Source organism: Ailuropoda melanoleuca, chromosome 12 (genome assembly GCF_002007445.2).
Source record: "Ailuropoda melanoleuca isolate Jingjing chromosome 12, ASM200744v2, whole genome shotgun sequence".
NCBI lineage: Eukaryota > Metazoa > Chordata > Mammalia > Carnivora > Ursidae > Ailuropoda > Ailuropoda melanoleuca.
Genome location: NC_048229.1, coordinates 12,873,089 through 12,892,125, shown reverse-complemented (window position 1 = coordinate 12,892,125; position 19,037 = coordinate 12,873,089). Strand labels below are relative to the sequence as shown.

At 48.4% G+C, this 19,037-nt stretch overlaps 1 protein-coding gene across 11 annotated transcripts in view; it reads right to left on the bottom strand.

Annotated features, from left to right (window-relative positions):
- Positions 1 to 19,037, bottom strand: part of RNFT2 (ring finger protein, transmembrane 2) — a 73,634-nt gene that overhangs the window by 18,872 nt on the left and 35,725 nt on the right. For all 11 annotated transcript variants that reach the window (XM_034638511.1, XM_034638510.1, XM_034638512.1 and 8 more), the window contains one exon: positions 633 to 782. In XM_034638511.1, coding sequence (XP_034494402.1) covers positions 633 to 782 — 150 coding nt within the window. The remainder of the gene's footprint in view (positions 1 to 632; positions 783 to 19,037) is intronic.

Sequence of the window (19,037 nt, the reverse complement as noted above, 5' to 3'; positions counted from 1 at the left end):
CAGGTTTGACACTCATTCTGTTATGTCTTTAGCTGAGTGATGCTGGGCGAGTTGCTTCTCTCTAGCCCCCATCTCCTTGCCCATAAATACGGGAGTAATAATGGAAAAAGGTGAAGGGAGAGCATCTGGTGAGCTTTATGGGCAAGAAATTAGGGTGGATTTCACCGCAAAAAGGAATGAAGTATTGCTACATGCCACCATGTGGATGAACTTTGGAAACGTGATGCTAAGTGAAAGAAGTCAGCCACAGAAGACCACATAGTGGAGGATTCCATTTATGCAAAATGTCCACAATAGGCAAGTCCATGGAGACAGAGAGCAGACTGGTGGTTGCCAGTGGCTGGGGGAGTGTAGTGAGCAGGAATGGGGGCAGACGGCTTAATGGGTACAGGGTTTCTTCTTGGGGTGATGAAAATGTCTTGGAACTAGAGGTGGGGGTGGTACAGCCCTGTGAACCAGCTCAACACCACTGAACTGCACACCATAAGATGGTTAGTGGTTCATTTTGTGTTGTGTGCATTTTACCACCATTAAAAAAAAAAAAAGATTCCAAGCTCCCCACTTGCCCCCGAGGCGCAGCAAATGCATGAACCTTCCTCAGGCCAGCCCTCTGGCCCCCCTGCCCACCTTACCTTGCAGAGGCTGTAGAGAACAATCAGGACCCCTCCTAGGAAGTAGCTGTTGGAGGAGTCATCCCCCATGATGTATTTATACCACAGCTGGATGGGGACAAGCGATCGGAACAGCTGGCTCAACTCCTCAATGACCAGATAGAACTTTCCCTGCAACCACACAGAAAACATCAATTATTATTAGCTGTAAAAGACCCAAAGGACTCAGCTGGGGGTCCCCCAGCCTGGGCAGTAATGACGCTCCAGGTCACAGGCAGGCCATTAATCAGCTTTGGAAAGCACTCAGACCTGCTCCTAATGGGTTTGCGATATGGCCGGGGAGACGTGGCCCCTGCCCGCCGCCCTCACCCACTGCCCACCAGCCCCAAGGAGCAAAGCTCTGAGGATCGCATTTCAGGGAGGGAGAAACTGGACACTTCTGTCGGAGGGTTGGAGTGTGGGTCCCTCCCTGGTGCCTGCTGTGGCTTTGGGGGCACCGTCCCTGGCCCCACACACAGATTGCCCTGGTCTCGAGGGCTGACCCAGGCATCACGGGAGCCTGGCCTCTGGGGCCTGGGCTGGATGGACAACAGGACGCAAGTAAAGGCAGGCCTAGAGGTGGAGGGGGAGATGCGATCTCCTTCCCAGCTCCACCACCTACTGTCTGCAAGGAGGCAGGAGGGCATCTGGGCAAAGGAGATGCATTTGGGATTCAGACGGGGCTGGGTTCGAGGCTTGTGTTGCTGCAAGTTCACGAGCCCCAGCTTCCTCACCTACAGAATGGGAACCACAACTCCTATCTTACGGGTTGCTCTGAAGATTCATGGAGAGCATCCAGCACTATGCCTGGCACGGAGCAGTCCTCCACAATTCTATTTCCCTTCCTCCCTTTGCCCTGGGACAAGTCCCTCCCACTTTCTGTGGCCTGAGCTATAAAATAAGATGAAAATAACCCCACCCTGTTGTGTCTAATAAAGTTAAACATACACCTTCTTATGACCCAGCATCTCCACTTCTAGATATGGACCCGAGAGAAAGGAAAATATACGTGTGCTTATATGTGAATGATCATATAGCAATTCTATTCATAATCCCTCCAAACTGGAAACAGCACAAACATCCCTCAGTGGAAGAATGGATAAACGAATTGTGGTATATTTATACAACAGAATACCACTCAGCAATAAAAATGAACAGAAGACTGATCTAGACAACAACACGGATGGATCTCATGCATTATGTCCAGTCGAAGGAGACAGTTATAAGAGAATATACATTGTACAATTCTCGTTTATATGAAATCCTGGAATAGGTTAACACTAGTGAGAGAAACGAGATCAGTGGTTGCCTGGGGTGAGGAGGAGGACTGACTATAAGGGGCATCAAGGACTTTTGGGGAGTGATAGAGATATTTTATAACGTGATTAGGATGGTGGTTACAAAAGTATATACATTTGCCAAAACTCATTGAAATACATGCTTCAAATCTGCACACCTTTTGTATTTAAATTACACCTCAGTAACGTTGATTAAAACAAACAAAGAAACAAACGAACAGAAAGAAGCAGCCATCCCTGCCTCAGGCACACATAGCCTTAAAAAATGTGAATAGCATTTGCTCCAACAATTCTATTTTTAGGAATTTATCCTAACAATCCGGGAGGTGTGCTGAGATGTGTAAGAATGGTCACAGCAGCCTTCTTTGTAACAGTACAAACAGACACAAGTAAATAAATGTACAACAAGATGGTCTGGTTATGGTGGAGATCTATAATGGAAAGCCATACAGCCATTCGAACATTATCCTGAAAAACCTGACTGTGAAGAAACCCAGCACATACCACGTGAACCATGTGATCAAGACTTACACCCCCAGCAGCAAGTTATATGGACAGCCTGGACCCCCTGATGTGATGCCTTGAGAAGAACATAGTGTCACTTCTGTGGTTATTCTGGTCACAATTTATAAAACCTGAATTGAGTCATGAACGAATAAGAGACATCCAAATGAAGGGTCATTCTGCAAAAGAAATGTCCAGCACTCGTCAAAAGGGTCAAGGTCACAAAAGACAAAGACAAGATCAAGGAACTGTCAGGTCGGAGACGAATAAGCAGATATGACAGATGAATGCAATGTGGGATCTTGGATTCGATAATCCCTGGACTATGAAAGAGACGTTAGTGGGACAACTGGCAAAGTCTGGTAAAGTCTGTAATTTCGTTAATAGCAATGGCAACAATGTTAATTTTCCGGCTTTGCTAATTGTACTGTGGTCATACTAGATGATAACATTAGGGGGAGCTGGGGGAAGGATATGTGGCGAGATTCTGTACTATTTTTGCAACTTTAAGTCTAAAATTTCAAAATGGAAAGGTAAGAAATTATCCTGGCGAAGGATATCTATTGACTCAAATAAATAGTCACATAATAGTTTTGAGGGGAAATGTGCCCCATAAATGCAGAAACACTTATTTTCTTTGTGTTTTCCTGCCTTTTCCATTTTTTTTCTTTTTTCTTTTTGTACTGAGCATATATGATAGGTTTACATTAGAGGGGAAAAAAGGTTATAAAAACATGTTGCCTATCCATCAAATGGATTATGTCTGGGAGGAGGACAGAGACTTTCTATCTACCCTACTGTATTCCATCTTGATGGGCCTAGGAGGGGGGACCCTTGGAGCAGATGTGCCCACATCTGTTAAGGACCAAGAAGGGGCATCCAGTTGTCTACTCACCCCAATGCCTGACCTTTGTGACCCTTTGGCTGCATCCTTGTTGTGAGGGCCCTCGATCCCCCTTCAGACTCCCACCAGTCCCTGAGCCCTGGACATACCCCCAGAGGGGAATGCTGGTTCCCTCTGCAGCCTGTGGGAAGGTGGAGGTGACTGGGGAGTAGAGATGTGGAGGATGGCCGCCATGCTTGTTTTACAAGCAGAAACGATGATACAGCAGCTCAGCGGATGGCTAGGGCTGCTCAAGCTCTGCCCATGTCCTGACAGCAGGCCCCAGGCTCTGTTGAATACCCATATTGTGAGCTTTGTTTTCCGGCACCACCTCAGCCTCAGCTGCCCCATGCTTTCAACTGCTCTCACCCAGGGTCACTCAACTCTTGCATGTTCCAGCTCATTCTGGGCCAGCCGTCCAGTCTCTCCCAACATCCAACCTAACTTGCTTTTGTCGCTCCTTCTTGAATTCAGTGAACCTCCAGAGAACGCTCCTTTCCTTTCTTCCTCTCCTTCTTCTCTCCCATCCATGCATCCATTGATGTATTCATCCTTCCTTCCTTTCTTCCTTCCCTCCCTCCTACTTTATCTCCCATCCATTCATGTTCCTCCCCCCACCTTCCATTATTGGACAGACACAGCACGAGGCTCTGGAGATACTAAGGTGACTGAGACCTCGTCCCTGTCCTCAGGGAGCTCACTACCTAATGAGTAAGATAGATGCTAGACAAATTATTATAACATAGTGTGGTACAACTTGGCTAGAGCTGAGCACGAGGGGGCCCTGAGTTGAGGTATGGGGTGGGAGTGGGAGCAGAGAAGCAATTAGGTAAATCTTCTAAGACCTAAGAGAAGGTATCATCCAAGCTGATCTTGAAAGGCTTGCTACTCAAAGTGTGGTCCTGGTCCATCCAACTCAGCACTGTCGAGGAGCTTGTTAGAAATGTTGAATCTCAGATCTCACCCCAGACCTGCTGAAACAGAATCTATACTTTAACCAGTTTCCCAGGTGATCTGGGGTGCACATTCAAGTTTGAGAAGCACTGTTTTAGTGGATAAGAAGCAGAATGATGAAGGAAACGTGGGGAGGATGAGGAGGAACAGGTGTTCTAGAAGCTCAGAAGTGACCGAAAGGATAGACAGTGGCCCCGTGCCATTTTGGTGGGCAGCCTCCTACTCTGTCTGCCTGGCCTCGTGGTGGGTGAGGACACGAGGCCTTTCACCTCATGAAAGGTCCTATTTCCCTGTGTCTCTGGAAACCCTTACAGGCTGGCTTCTGGCTGACTCTGGGGACAGACCCTGCTGTACCCTCTCAGGCAAATCTTTTTTTTTTTTTAATTTAAAGATTTTATTTATTTGACAGAGAGAGCAAGCGAAAGAGCACAAGCAGGGGGCACGGTGGATGGAGAGGGAGAAGTAGACTTGCTAAGCAGGGAGCCCGACGCAGGGCTCGATTCCAGGACCCTGAGATCATGACCTGAGCCCAAGGCAAATGCATAACCAACCGAGCCAAACAGGTGCCCTGTTTCTTGGGCAAATCTTGCCCAACCAGCCTGGCTTGGTGGTTAGGAGTGCAGCCTCAAGAGCCAGACAGCCTGGGCTCAGATCCCGTCACCCCCACTCCCCCTTCTTACTACTGCCTTTATTCAGCCTTGGTCACTGTCTTTGGATCCCCAATTCTCAGGTTCCATTAGCTGTGGGTGAGTTCCCTGGTCCAGGCCCCAAGCTTCCTACTTGCCCACTAGCGGGTCTAGATCAGGGGTTGGCAATGTTTTTCCGCAAAGGGCTAAATCCTGAATACTTTGGCTTTACGGGTCATAAGGTCTCTGTCACAACTATTCCCCTTTGTTTTTGTAGCACAAAATCAGGTATAGATAACAGGTAAACACAGGCATGGCTAAAGTTCCCAAAAAACTTTGTTTACAAAAACAGGTATCAGGGTATATTTGATTTGCGGCCTGTGGCTTGCCAACCCTGGTCTAAAACGTCAGAACCTGGAGAAGTCAAACCATGGTGGGGACTCCAGACATCCCTAGAATTTCAGAGCAGGCTCAGGAGGCAGCTTCTTGGCCCTTCCTTCAGTTACTTCACTTCCCCTGCTCTCTGGAGAGCGAGCTAACACCTGTTCGTCGTCCAGGTGTCAGCTAACTGTCAGGTGCTCTGAAAAGACTTCCCCAAGTCCTTAGCCACATCCAGGGCTCCTGTGTCATACATACCCACTAAATCACTCCTTCAGAGCACTTCTCACAATAGCCACAAAATTATCTCAGTGTCCGTCCCTCCCGCCGGATGGTAAGCCCCGTAAGCACAAAGACGATTTGGCTCCCGGTCGAGAAGAGATGCTCGTCTCGTGACTGGGGACCTTTCTGAGGCTAGAGATTCCACCCTCATTCCTCACGTCAGCTTCTCTGAGTTCGCTGATGGAGAAGGAGAGGTGGAAGAGGGGACTTCTCTTTAGAAGCAAGCACCGATGTCACAGACAATGAAATAAAGGCAGTGAGTGTCTGCACAGCACCGTGCTAAAGGTAGCAATTAGCTGCTGGGGGGGCGGACCACTTGGAGAAGGAGATACAACCCCCAGGGAAAACTGGGCATATCCCAGTGAAACCATCACTCTCTAATTAAGCAGCTTTGTAATTCCAGGTTTCTTAAGCATGTTATTTCTGACGACCACCAAATGGAATGTGTGGTTTCTCTGGGGTGTCAGGGAGCAAGGAAAAGCGATCAGATTGTGAGCCGTCTGCCCCCCCCCCACCTGCCACCCTTGAAGGGGAACGGACTGGGGCACGCAGAGTTCTCTGCCGGGATTCTGATAAAGGGGGCGGAGCAGCAGAGACGGGAAGGCGGATTTCATGCTGACTTCCATACTGCTAGGATGGGGGTAGGGGGGACGGGGACACACAAAGTGAAATGGGAAACAAGGAAACAACAGAGGGCTGACTCTGGGAGGGGGTGGTGAATGCAAGAGAGCGGGCTGCTGAGAAGCGGAAGAAATGAACAGAGGAGCAGAATTTTTGAGAATGCACCTATGTGGGAAAGAGGATTTGTAGAACTCTGGGGGTGAGGAGGGAGGGGAGACATAATCGGATAGTTGTTAGCAGCGTAATACATAAAGAATGGGTAGACAGGGATGAAAGGTCTTTTTCTGCATCACAATTCATAATATTTATACAGCTTTGCCTGTTTATGAATCTCCTCCGCGCATACTTTCTCATCTACAAAAGTGCAGCACAGCAGGTAAGGGAATAGGATTTGGGACTCCAAGGTCAGATCTGTACCTACTAAATTGGTTGATTTTAGGCAATAATTTAATGGCTCTGAGCCTCAGTTTCTTCATCTGTATATGGGGTTGAATACACACACACACACACACACACACACACACACACAGTGGTGTGCTGGCAAACCAGGTCTCTGGAAAACAACCAAATAAGGCCCCGATTTGTGTGTTTGTCAATTTTTGTATTGTAAATACTCCCACAAGGCCCATTTCAAGCTGCCAAGGGTTTAACACCTGCTTGCAAGTTCCTTGAAAACTTAACCATTGGCTCTCACAAGCCAGGGCAACCTGCCTGCAACACACCGAGGGGATTGTGTGAGGATCAAATGAGCAAATGAACCTAAGACCCAGGTACCCAGGGAGGCCTCCGTATGTGACAGGAGCTAGTAAGCAATCTCCCGATCATCTGAGGAGATGGGCAATATTAATGCCAACTTCTTCTGGAGATGAGAAACGTCAGGTTCCAGAGAACTAAGGGACACTGGGACAACACTGAAGTGTCATCTGGGACTTCCCGGCCCAGGCCCTGTGATACGTGGCAGCCTCCACAGCTTCCTTTTTGCTTGCCCTTCCGGTTCCAGCCACAGGTTGTGAGAAGCCCAACTACAAGGAAAGACCATGTGAAGAGGTCCCATAAAGAAGGACAGGCTCTGGGGCACCTGGGTGGCTCAGTCGGTTAAGCGTCTGCCTTTGGCTTAGGTCCTGATCTTGGGGTCCTGGGATCAAGCCCCACATCAGGCTCCCTGCTCAGCAGGGAGTCTACTTCTCCTTGTGTCCCTCTGCCTCCCCCTGCTCGTGCTTGTGTGCTCTCTCTTTTCTCTCTCTCTCTGAAATAATCAAATAAAATATTTCCAAGAAGGAGAGGCTCTGAGACTACAGGTAGGAGAAAGAAGCAAGGAACCCAGCCCACAGTTAGAACTCGGGTCTGGGATACAGAAGCCTGGGCAGATCATTGCAGCAGGATGGTGCATGAATGTGCCATCGCGGGGGTCTGGCCCCAGCAGACACCACGTGGGTGAGTTCCCTGGTCCAGGCCCCAAGCTTCCTACTTGCCCACTAGCGGGTCTAGATCAGGGGTTGGCAATCAGCTGGAGACCAGCTGTCCCTGGTGTGCCTCGACAGAACTCCTGACCCATGGAATCCTAAGCGATAATATCGTGGTAGTTGTTTTGAGCCAAACAATACAAAACAAAACACAAGCGAAAAACCTGAAAGCATTCACCTAAGGGTACTTAGCGGGTGCTATGGATGGAACCAAATCCCCACAAAGTTCCTGTGTAGAAGGAACTTCTACCATCCTGTGGGATGGTATGAGGAGGTGGGGCCTTTGGGAGGTGATTAGCTTATGAGGCTGGAGCCCTCAGGACTGGGATTGGTGCCCCTATGAGAAGAGACATGGAGCTTGCGTGCTTGTGCCCTCTCTCTCTCCCTCTCTCTCCCCCATGTGGGGACACGGCAAGAAGATGAGCATCAGCAAGCCAGGAGAAGGGTTCTCACCAGGAGCCAAATCAGCCTTGATTTTGGCCTTCCAGCCTTCAGAGCTGTGAGAAAGAAATGTCTGTGGTACCTTATTAGAGCAGGCTGAGCACACCGACACAGCGGTCAAGCAGCCGGCCTGGGATTAGGGTGCAGGGCTTCTGTTCTATTGACTGTTCAAATCCCAGCACTGCCACTTTCTTTTCTTCTCTTTTTTAAAAGATTTTATTTATTTATTAGAGAGAGAGCAGCATGGTGGAGAGCAGGGGGGAGGGGGAGAGGGAGAAGCAGACTTCCCTCTGAGCAGGGATCCCAACATGGGACCCGATCCCAGGACCCTGGGATCATGACCTGAGCCAAAGGCAGACGCTCCCTCACTGAGCCACCCAGGCGCCCCCGCCACTGTCTAGCTATATACCTCTGGCAAGGTACTTCCTCTCCATGTGCTCAAACCCCTGAGGTCACCCTGATTATCCTCTCTCTGATAACCAACATTCAACCCACCTACGAATCCTATCAGGAACAGCTTTTTGCTTCTGCTTGTCCTTCTGTCCTCGTCCTTCTATGGTTTCTTCTTCACACGGTATCTAAAATGAGCTTTTCGAAATATAAGGCAGATCAAATCAACCCTGAGCTTGTACCTGTGAAAATCTGTTTCACTCGGAGTGACATTTGAAACCCTTGCCATGTCTTCCAGATCCTGTAAGATCTGCCCCCTGCCCACACGTGTGATGGGGCCTGTTTCTCAAAAAACAAAACCAAAACCACGCCAAGTGCAGTCCTACCTTAGGGCCTTTGCACTTCCTCTTCTCTCTCCCCGGAGCTCCTTCCTTCCTGAGATCTGCCAACTTGGCTCTCTCACTTCCCTCGCATCTTGGCACTAATGTCACCTCATCGAGACGGATCACAGAACCATGTACATAAAACAATACCCCTGTGCTCCCTCCCCACCTCTCCTTGCCACTCTCCACCCTCTGAATTCTGCTTGCTTTTCTTTTCTTTTTTAAAAGATTTTATTTATTAGAGAGAGAGAAAGAGAGCACGAGACGGGGGGGAGAGTGAGAGGGAGAAGCAGACTCCCCACTGAGTGTGAAGCCCGATCCGGGATTTGATCCTGGAACTCCGGGATCATGACCTGAGCCACCCAGGCATCCCTGTATTCTGCTTTCATTTTTTTTTTTTTTTTATTGCACTCACTCTCTGACAGAGTCTATATTTCTTTGTTATGAGAATGTAAGCCCCTGAAATACAGGATCTGTGTGTTTCTGGTACTACTGTTTCCATCTGCAGAAGCTAGAACAGAGCTTGGCATCAAGCAGGATGTTCAATACACCTCCGCTGGAGGAAGAAGTGGGCCTCGGTGTCCTCATCTATAAACTGGAGGTAGTAATAATACCCCTCCAACAGTTGTGATGTTAATAATAACAAATACGTACGTTAAGGGCTTTTTACTTGCCAGGTGCTGTTCTAAGCACTTTGTGTTAATTCATTTCGTCCTCACAACAACCTAGGAGACAGCAGCTTGATCATTACCCCTGTTTTATAGAAGAGTAACTTGGGAGCACAGAGACGTTAGGTCACTTGCTCAAGGTCACACAGCTGGTAGGTGGCAGAGAGAAAATTTGAGCCCAGACAGGCTGGCTTCAGAGGCCAGTTTATAAATCCTTCCCAGTCAGAAAAATAAGTCACACACGGAAAGAACTTAAAACAAGGTGTGACGGGTCCCCATATTAAAATGTTGGCTATTATTATTCTTGGGACTGCCCACCAGCTAAAGGAAGCTCATTTTGGAGTAAAGAGCTAATGAGGGATGTCAGCCGCTCTGGGTGGGTGCTGGCTGTCCCACTGGCCAAGTTTCCTGGGTAAGTCTGGTGTGTGGCTGGCAGGCAATGTCCGCCAGCACTTCTTAAGGCTGGTTGAGGGCTGGTCAGCACTTCAGGACTGTGCCAGAAAGCCAGTCACACTGTGATGAGGAGAAGGACATCTGTGCCTCCTCCTAGGATGTTCCTTGGAGAACACAAACCTGATTATTGAGGAGCCCCGCTTATAACCCTCCATGGCTCCCTACTGCCCTGAAGACAAAGTCTATACAGCTTACCCAGCCTTCTCCATGTGGCCCCATCTACACTGGAGCCATATGGCCACCTTGCATAGGCATAAGCCTCCCACTCACTTCTGCACAAGCTGGGCTTTTCCTTCTCCATCTTTCCTTGCCACTCCTTCCCTGAGCTTCCATGGATCGCCTCCCCAAAATCTATTCTGCTTTGGGGGACACCTTGTGACCCCGATTGTGCCTACTGTCTAGAATTCCCATGAGCAACCAAGTAAATCAGTGTTTCTCAGAGTGTGGTCTGGGACCCTGAGGGAATCCCCAGGACACTTCCAGGGGGTCTGTGAAGTTGAAACTATTTTCATCATAATACTAATACATTATTTGACACCTTTGCTCTTTACCAAGTGTACAATGGAGTTTTTCCTACGGCTCCTGACATGTGATTTGCAACAAATGAGAAAATGCAGGGATCTTCTCTTCAGCCAGGTGTTAAAGAAATCTATAAAAAAAATAAAGAAAATGCCTCCCTTCTCAGTAATTAAAAAAATACAATTATGTTTCATTAAGATATGCTATTAATGTTAATGTATAATTGGTTGATTATTATTTTTAATTAACTAGTATTATAGAGAGGTCACAGTTTTTTAAAAAGTTTTATTTATTCAAGTAATTTCTACACCCAACATGAGGCTTGAACTCGTGAACCTGCGACCAAGAGTCGCATGCTCCTCTCACTGAGTCACCCAGGTTCTCCCAAAAGGTTGCAGTTTTAATTTCTATGACAGTGAATGTGGATAGCAATAACTCATGTAAAGAGAAGCTCCTTGGTCCTCAATACTTTTGAAAAGTGTGAAGAGGACGTGAACCTAAAATATTTGAGAACCTCTGAGAAGCACCTGGCACAGTGGAAGTGCTCAGTAACTATTATGTGTTTCTTGGACTAGGCTGTGAGCTTCCTGAGTACAGAGAATCATATCCTGTTCACCATCTTTCCCCTATGCCTAGTCAGGGTGGGTCCCTAGTTGCTGGCTGTCACCCTATTTTTTCTCACCTACTTCCTTAGTCCTAGAGTCCTCAGCTTTGAAACTGGATCCATAACTATCTTGAACAAAGACTATATCTCCCAGCTTCCCTTGCATCTAGATGCCACTTTGGTCACTAAAATATAGGATAGCGTCATGTGACAACTTCAGAGAACTTTTCACCTTATTCTTCCCCCTTTCCTCCATCCTTTTGTCCGGAACTTGGATGTGATGGCTGGTGTTCCTGTTGCCATTTTGGACCACAAGAAGTCCCACACCCTAGGATTAGTGAAGTAGGGAGCTGGAAGGAGTCACATTACTAGGTGTCACAAAACCCCTTTGGGTTTTGCATGAGAAAGAAATACACTCTTTTTACATTTAGGCCACTAATATTTTGGGTTCTTTGCTGTCATTTGCTTATTCCAATTCTAACTAATACCGAGTGTGTGGCATCTATTAGTGATCAAATGTTTGTTGAATGAATGAATGAATGAATGAGTGAACGAGTGAATGGGTGGGGTAAACGATCGTCGTTCAGACAGCTAGGTTTTTTTACAGGGGTGGCTCATAGAGAGCCCTAATGCTGAACTGAGGGTCTGCGTATAAGGAGGGGGAGGAAAGGGGTTGTCCGGTGAGTCTGTTGGAGCACATGTGGGAAAGACACGCAGTAAAGCAGGAAGGAAAGAAGGACTGTGACATTGGGTGCAAGTCCCAGTTCTGCCTCTCCTAAGCTGGTATGGCCCTGGAGTCTGAGGGGTACAGTGGTGAAGAGCACAGATGCTAGAGTCGGATGACCAGGATTTGAATTCGAACTGTCTCTGATCGACTGACCGAGGGTAAGTCACATCATCCCTTTATGCTTCAGTTTTCTCATTGGTCCAATGGGGCTAAAGGTAATGCCTACCTCCTAGGGTGGTTGGGAGGATAAATGAGCGAATGCAAGGAAAACATGAGTCCAGTGCATGGAGCATGGGAGTACCGCGCCCCTGCTAGTAGTCTGGCAAGTATAAAACACCTTCCGGACAAAATGAATTAAGCCTCATTAAACAGGATGGCAGTGGGCGAGGAAGGCAAGATGGAAAAGAAAAGATTTTCATATGTTAACCATGTATACTGTGAAATGGTGGGAAAAGTGCCAAGTTTGAAGTCAGGTGGCCGGGGTGCATCCTTTTTAGCTGTGTGGCTTTGGGCAAGTTGTTCTCCCTCTCTGGGCCTCGATGTTGTTTTGTGTGATGGTGGTGGTGACCCAGCTCTGACACTCTGGACTTCTAAGCGCTATTACCAGAACTACTGGTATAAGAATCTGTATTGTAGCGTAACTTTTGGCTGTAAGAGACAGAAAGCCTACTTGAAGTAGGTTATAGAAAGATCGTGACGTACTGGGTCACGAAACTGCGAAGGCAGGGGTGGCTCTGATCCAGTACAGGTGGGTCCAGGAGTGCAAACAATGTGGCCAAAGCTCTCTATTTCTACAGTTCTTTCCATATCTCCTCTTTCCCCTCTCCCGGGTCAAGCTGTCTCTGCTGCTCTTGCCTGTAAGCTTCATTCACTCCTGCCAAGGCCAGGCCCTCTCCAGGTGGTAATCACGATGATGATGATTATAATTATTGCTATTTCTTAGCTCTTACTACGTGCTAGGCACCACGCCACGCACACCACTTTGAGGAAGATGCTATTAATGCTTCCGCTTTACAGATGAGGGTACTGAGGCACAGAAGGCATAGCTAACCAGCCCCAGGTGATGCGGGTAGAAAGTGCTGGACTCACCTATATCTGGTGGGAAAGATGACCACTGCCAGCCCCACGCCAACAGTCTTAAAAGCTTCAACTCCAACATGAAGAGAGACCTGTTTCTCCCTAGACCCATTCACCAAACGAACAGCAAGCCCAACCGAGCTCAGAGGCCAACCGAGGTCATAGGGTTCTATGATTGGTCGGGCCTGATCACATGGCCAGGGTGGGCGGAGCGCCGTGACTGACAGCCTCATCAGAACTGCAGTGAAAGGGCGAGGCGGCTCCCCCCAATAGAAAGGGTCTGTCAGGAAAAGGAGGCCGTAAAGCTTCCCCGAACTAAAGCCAGCACAGGGCCACACAGAATCTTCCTTGCGAAGCCCCTCCTTTCCCGTGGGGGGAAATAAGCAGGACTTTCGTTCAGCCTCCCGGGCCACAGGGGCCCCGGGGAAGAGCAAAGGTCCCTTCAGCCTCCCCTACGGCTTTCCCATAGGCTTTCCCATATTTGCTTTGCTCGTTCTGGGCTGCTCGTTAGCTTCTGATTGCGACCGGGACAGGTCACACTCTCTGCTCCGAAATGGGCAGGCTGGGCAGGCGGAAGGGGCTGAAAACAGACTTGTTTCCCTGGAAAGCCGGCCGGCAGGTCTGTTATGATTGCAGGCTGCACGGGGACCGCAAAGCCCTTCAGAACAAAACGAGGAACAGCGACCTCTTAAGTGCTGGGCCATCAGCCGAAGGGTAGGCGCTCCCAATCTAGGTCTTCTCCAGCTTGAGAAGGCTGCGGGTGGGGACCAGCTTGGAAACACTTCAGAACAGTGTGGCGAGGAGTGGTGGAAAGAAGAAGTATTGAGGTCATGAAGGAGGGGAAAGGAGAAGAAAGTGATCTCCTTATTATCAAGCACTTAACCATGGGCCAGGAATTGCACATCCACTGCTCCCCTCGTGGCTAGTTATGTATGATCCATTCCTATTTCTCAGCAGAGGCATGGGAGGAAGGAATAGATTGTGGGAGACTAAGTTACTAGAAGAATTACAAGAGGGAAGAGAGAAGAAACCAGAAGAAAGAGAACTAAGGCTGGCTCACAGCTGGGTGATAAAATTTCTCTTTGGAACACTTAGCATGCTGCCCCCAAGGGTCTCTACTCTGAGAACCCAAGGAGATGGACCCTGTTATCATGAGCCACAGTTAACAGGTGAGGAAACACGGGCTCAAAGAGGCAAAGGAGACTGTCCAAATGCTAGACAGGGGTAGAGCCAGGGTTCAAAACCAGTCTGACTTCCCATCTGGTGCTCGGAGCCACTGTGATGCAGACCTATGGAGTTAAAATGAGAAGTGGGGAGAGAGAGAAACAAAAGATACAAGATGTGTGTGTGTGTGTGGGGGGGCTGAAGAAGGACGATGAACGTCACAATAATGCACAATAATGGGTGCCCTTGGCAGGGGTACTGACCAGAAGGAGGAAAGAATGAGGCTTCTGGGTGCTGGAAATGTTTTATAACTGTGCTGCCCAATACAGTAGCCACTTGTCACATGTGGCTACTGAGCATTTTAAATGTGGCTAAATCCGAATTGAGATGTATTGAAAGTATAAAATACACAGAGATTTTCCAAGTCTTACAAAAAAAGGTGAAAGAGCTCATCAAAATTTTTGTACTGATTACCTGTTGAAATACTACTACTTTGGACATACTGGGATAAATAAAATATATTATTAGAATGAACATCACCTGCTCCTTCTTACTTGTTTAACGTGACTACTAGGAAATGTGAAGTTATCTTTGTGGCTTGCATCACATTCCTATTGAAGAGCGCTGAGATCTTGAAACATATGGACATACATATACATATTTTACATATAGATACATGCATATGCAAAAATTCATCGAGCTGTACACTTATAATTAGATCATTTTACAGTATGTAAGTTGTACCTCAATACAAAAAAAAAAAAAGCAAACGAAAAAAGCAAATAGACGGGAGAACCAGAATGGATTGAGGCAGAGCGCGCGGCAGGTGGAGGGCGGGGCCGTCGGGGGCGGGGCCAGAGGCCGCTCGTTACCCGGCAACGGGCGCTGCCGGTGACGTCACCGGCCGGCGGTAACCATTAATCCCCCTCCCCGCAGCGCGAGCCGGCCGAGCCGCCTGCCTCCTCCTCCCCCGGGCCCGGATGAGATCACCGCGGCGGGCGGCCGGCTGTCCCCGCGCTCCCAACAAATCGGCTCCTCGGCGAGCGCCGGCATCTCATGATCTCATGGCCCCGCGGGACGGCGCCGGCCGATGAGGTCACAGCCCCGCGCCCCTGGACGCCCCGTTGTGCGCGCCGCCGGCTCCCGGCCGGAGCCTCTGCGCTCCGCGCGCGGGTACCGACTCCTGAGCCGCTCTTTGACCTCTGCGGACAAAGGAGGTCGCTGTTTGCGAAGGGCAAAGGTGCCTTTCCCATTCTTTCACGCGCCTTCGCCACCCCTAAGGTCACGTAGTAGCAGGGAGTGACCGCACCAGCTCCCCTGGACTTGTGGTCGGGAGCGGTGACAGGCGACTTGCCCGCATGATTTCACAGCCGCCCAGTAAAGGAAGTTCTCTTCGCTCTATCTTACGCGGGAACTGAGGCTCAGAGGGTTAAAGGACCTGCCTCAAGTTTCCCCAGCTAGTAACGCGCAGAACAAGGACTTGAACCGAGATGGTGTGAATTAGCCTTTTGCCTCTCCCTTTCTCTGCACCTTTGTCCCAGTTCCTGCTCTGGTGGGGACGGTGGTAATAGCCACGCTTGCTGGGTGCCCACGACGTACTTGGACACTTTATATTAAAGGTCACTATTCCACATGACAAACCCACCCAATAAGTATTATAAGGACTAGTTTGCAGGTGGGAAGAGGAGGCTCACAGAGGTGACATGACTGGCTGCAGAGCTGGGATGTGATTCAGTAGCACAGCCTTTGTATTACTCTTCACCGCTTCCTCCAGAAAAAGGAAGACTTCCTGTTGACAGTGGACAATATACCTTCTCTCCTCTCTCCCACCCCCAGGGTCGGCCATCAAATGCAGAGGGCCCAATGAGACCCGTAAAAAGCTTCACAACTCACTTGCCAGCAGCGGGTTCTCCATCACTACTGCTCACTAACAGTTCCTCAACAGACCTCAGCAACATATATTGCCATGGCTCACAGGAAGGAAGGCAAATGACACAGAGCCCCTGTATAGAGCCAGACATTGAGTCAGAGCCTATTACCAACGGCAGAGCTGTTGAGGGGGTACTTTCCAGCACCATTCTGCAGATGACAAAACTGAACTTACTTTAACCAAAGTTGGATGGCAAGGAAGTACAAGTTTCAGTCCAATACCGTTTGTGTAGAGAAAGCCTTTCCCATTTCCCTAAATGGGTCTCCCATGAATTCTGTTTTATTTTCTGCCTGGTGCTTATCACAATTTGAAGTTTCATGTTTGCGTGCTTATTTGTTGATCTCTCCAACCAAACAAAAGCAGGGACTCTGTTTCATTCATGGCATTCCTATATCTACACAGTGCCTGTCATACAGTAGATACTTAATATTCTTGAAGCAAATTCAAAGAATTGTTGGCTTAAGCTGGTAGGCAGTGCTGATTTTCAAACCCAGGTTTGTTTGAGGATAAAGCTTGGGCTTGTTGTGTTCTTCCTAGGAAATCCCAGGTTCTTGGTACAAGTCCTTTATTCACTGGAAAGTTCCTCTAGTGCTCACTCGGAGCCTATTAATTCTAAGTTTATTACAGTAGTGACAAACTTGATGTTCGGGTCTCCCAACCAGCAACATCCTTGCTTGGTAAGAGGAGAGAATAGAGGAGGAATTCATAGGAAATTAAGTATGGAGGGCAGTAGAGTTATACATAATAGCTCAGCAAGAAAGGAGACCAAAAAAAGCAGACATAAGGACAATGAGGGAAGGGTAACTGCAAAACTCTGTGGTTTATTATGAGCAAAGGGAGGGAGGGAGATGGATGGAACCCAGGACATGTGCACAGGGAGTTTCTAAGGTGCTATTAATTTTCTAATTTTTTAAAACATGATTATTTGTTATTATTTTTTTGTACCTTATATGTGTTATTTTTTTTTAAAAGCCACAAGCAGAAAATTTGCCCACTCTTTAAACCAACTATAACAATCTCATGATCCAGAGGCCAAATTAGCACCCTCAATTTGTAGATGGGGAAACTGAGGCTCAATTTCAAAGAAGTTCATCATTTTGCCTAAGATCACAGAGCTAGTAAGTGGCACACATGGGATGTGAATCCAAGTGTGTCTGATGTCAGCGTGGATGCCCGTATCCACCATCACATCCTGTCTCCTGATAACTGGACACCCGATATTAAAGACCAGAGCTAGTCAAAATGTGGGTCATCTTCTCCCTCACAGCCCCGATTTCCTACAAAGGTCCTCTCTCTGCTCTTCTGGCTTCTATGCCCAGGATAAGGAGGAGGCCAGAAAGCATGCCAAAGGCTGGGGTAGATCTCTAGTGCTGTGGCCCCAGGGGCCAGGTGACAGAGTCCTTGGGGCCTGGCTGTGGCCCCACAGGAGTCACCAGACTGGGAGGAAACTCTGCCCCTCAACAGCAGCAGGCACGCACCCAATTTCATTGGCTGTGGTTCCCTTGATTTCAGAGCTTCGGCCCCATGAACAGGAAGGGCTCAGGCCACGTGTCCCAGCAACATGCACACCAGGAGCCTCCTTACAAACAGGGCCTTGTTCCCTGGGACCCAAGAGAGGCCCAATTATAAGGTGTTGATGATTAAGCCTTAAGTGGCCTGGGACCCTGTTAGCTGCAGAAAGGCGGTCTCTTCCCTCTGTCCCCGTCCCAGGTGGATGGATGTGCTTCTCTGTCCCCATGTCAGCTACAGTCTTAGGCACAAATGCTCTGGGCTGCAACTGCCCAAGCCTTCTGCGTCCTAAAGCACTGGGGGTCAGATGAAAGGGAGAGAGACAATCAGAGACAGGCAGAAGGTGCCTCCTTCCTGGTGGTCTAGAGCCCATGAGTTGGAACTAGATGGACATGGGCCTCAATTGCAGGTCTGTCATTATGCTGGGAGGTGACTTTGCCCAAAGGTGACATCACCTCTCTGGGCCTCAGTTTCCTTATCTGCAAAGTGTGTGTTTGGGGGGATGATAGGCTTAATAGTGGCCCCCCAAAAATGTCCACATTCTAATCCCTGGATCCTGTGATGGTATCTTGCAAGGCAAAAGGAATTTTGTGTCTGTGCAGACGGCGATTAAGTTAAGGATTTTGAGATGGGGAGATTATTCTGGATTATTTGTGGGGGACACAATGTAATCACAAAGGTCTTTGTCAGAGGGAGGCAGGAAGGTCAGAATGAAGGAAGCAGAGGTTGGACAGATGTGCTTTGAAGGTAGAGGAAGGGTGTCAAAGCCAGGGAACACAGGCAGCCTCTATAAGCTAGAAAAGGCAAAGAAACTGCTTCTTCCCTAGAGCCTCCAAAAGGAACTGCCCTGATGACACTTGGACTTTAGCCTCAGGAGACTATTTTGGATTTGTAACCTCCAGAACTGTAAGATAATAAATTTGTTGGGGCACCTGGGTGGCTCAGTCAGTTAAGCATCTGCCTTCAGCTCAGGTCATGATCTCAGGGTCCTGGGATTGAGACCCCTGCTGGGCTCTGTGCTCAGTGTGGAGTCTGCTTCTCCCTTGCCCTCTGCATCCCCCGCCGTCCCCACCACTGCTCTGGCCACACTGACTTGCTGTTCCTTGAGCTTGCCAATCATGCTTCAACCCCAGGGCCTTTGCACATGCTATTTCCCTTGCCTGGAATACTCTTCTTCAGATGTATGCATGGCACACTCCCTGTTTCTTTCAAGTCTTTGCATGAATGTCAACTTCTCAGTGAGGCCTTTCCTGTCCACCCTCTTTAAAAGAGCAGCACCTGCCACCATGTTCCATTTTATTTTTCTCCACCTCACATACGCTTACTTATCTCAGCATCTTGTTTATGTAAGGACCCTGAAAGCAGATATTGTGTCTCATTCACTGCTGAGTCCCTAGAATCTAGTACAACACCGGGCACAGAGTAGGTGGTCAAAAAAAACAAAAAAACAAAAAACAAAAAAACAAAAAACAAAATCATTTGAATGAATGAATGGACAGATGGAAAGAGAGAA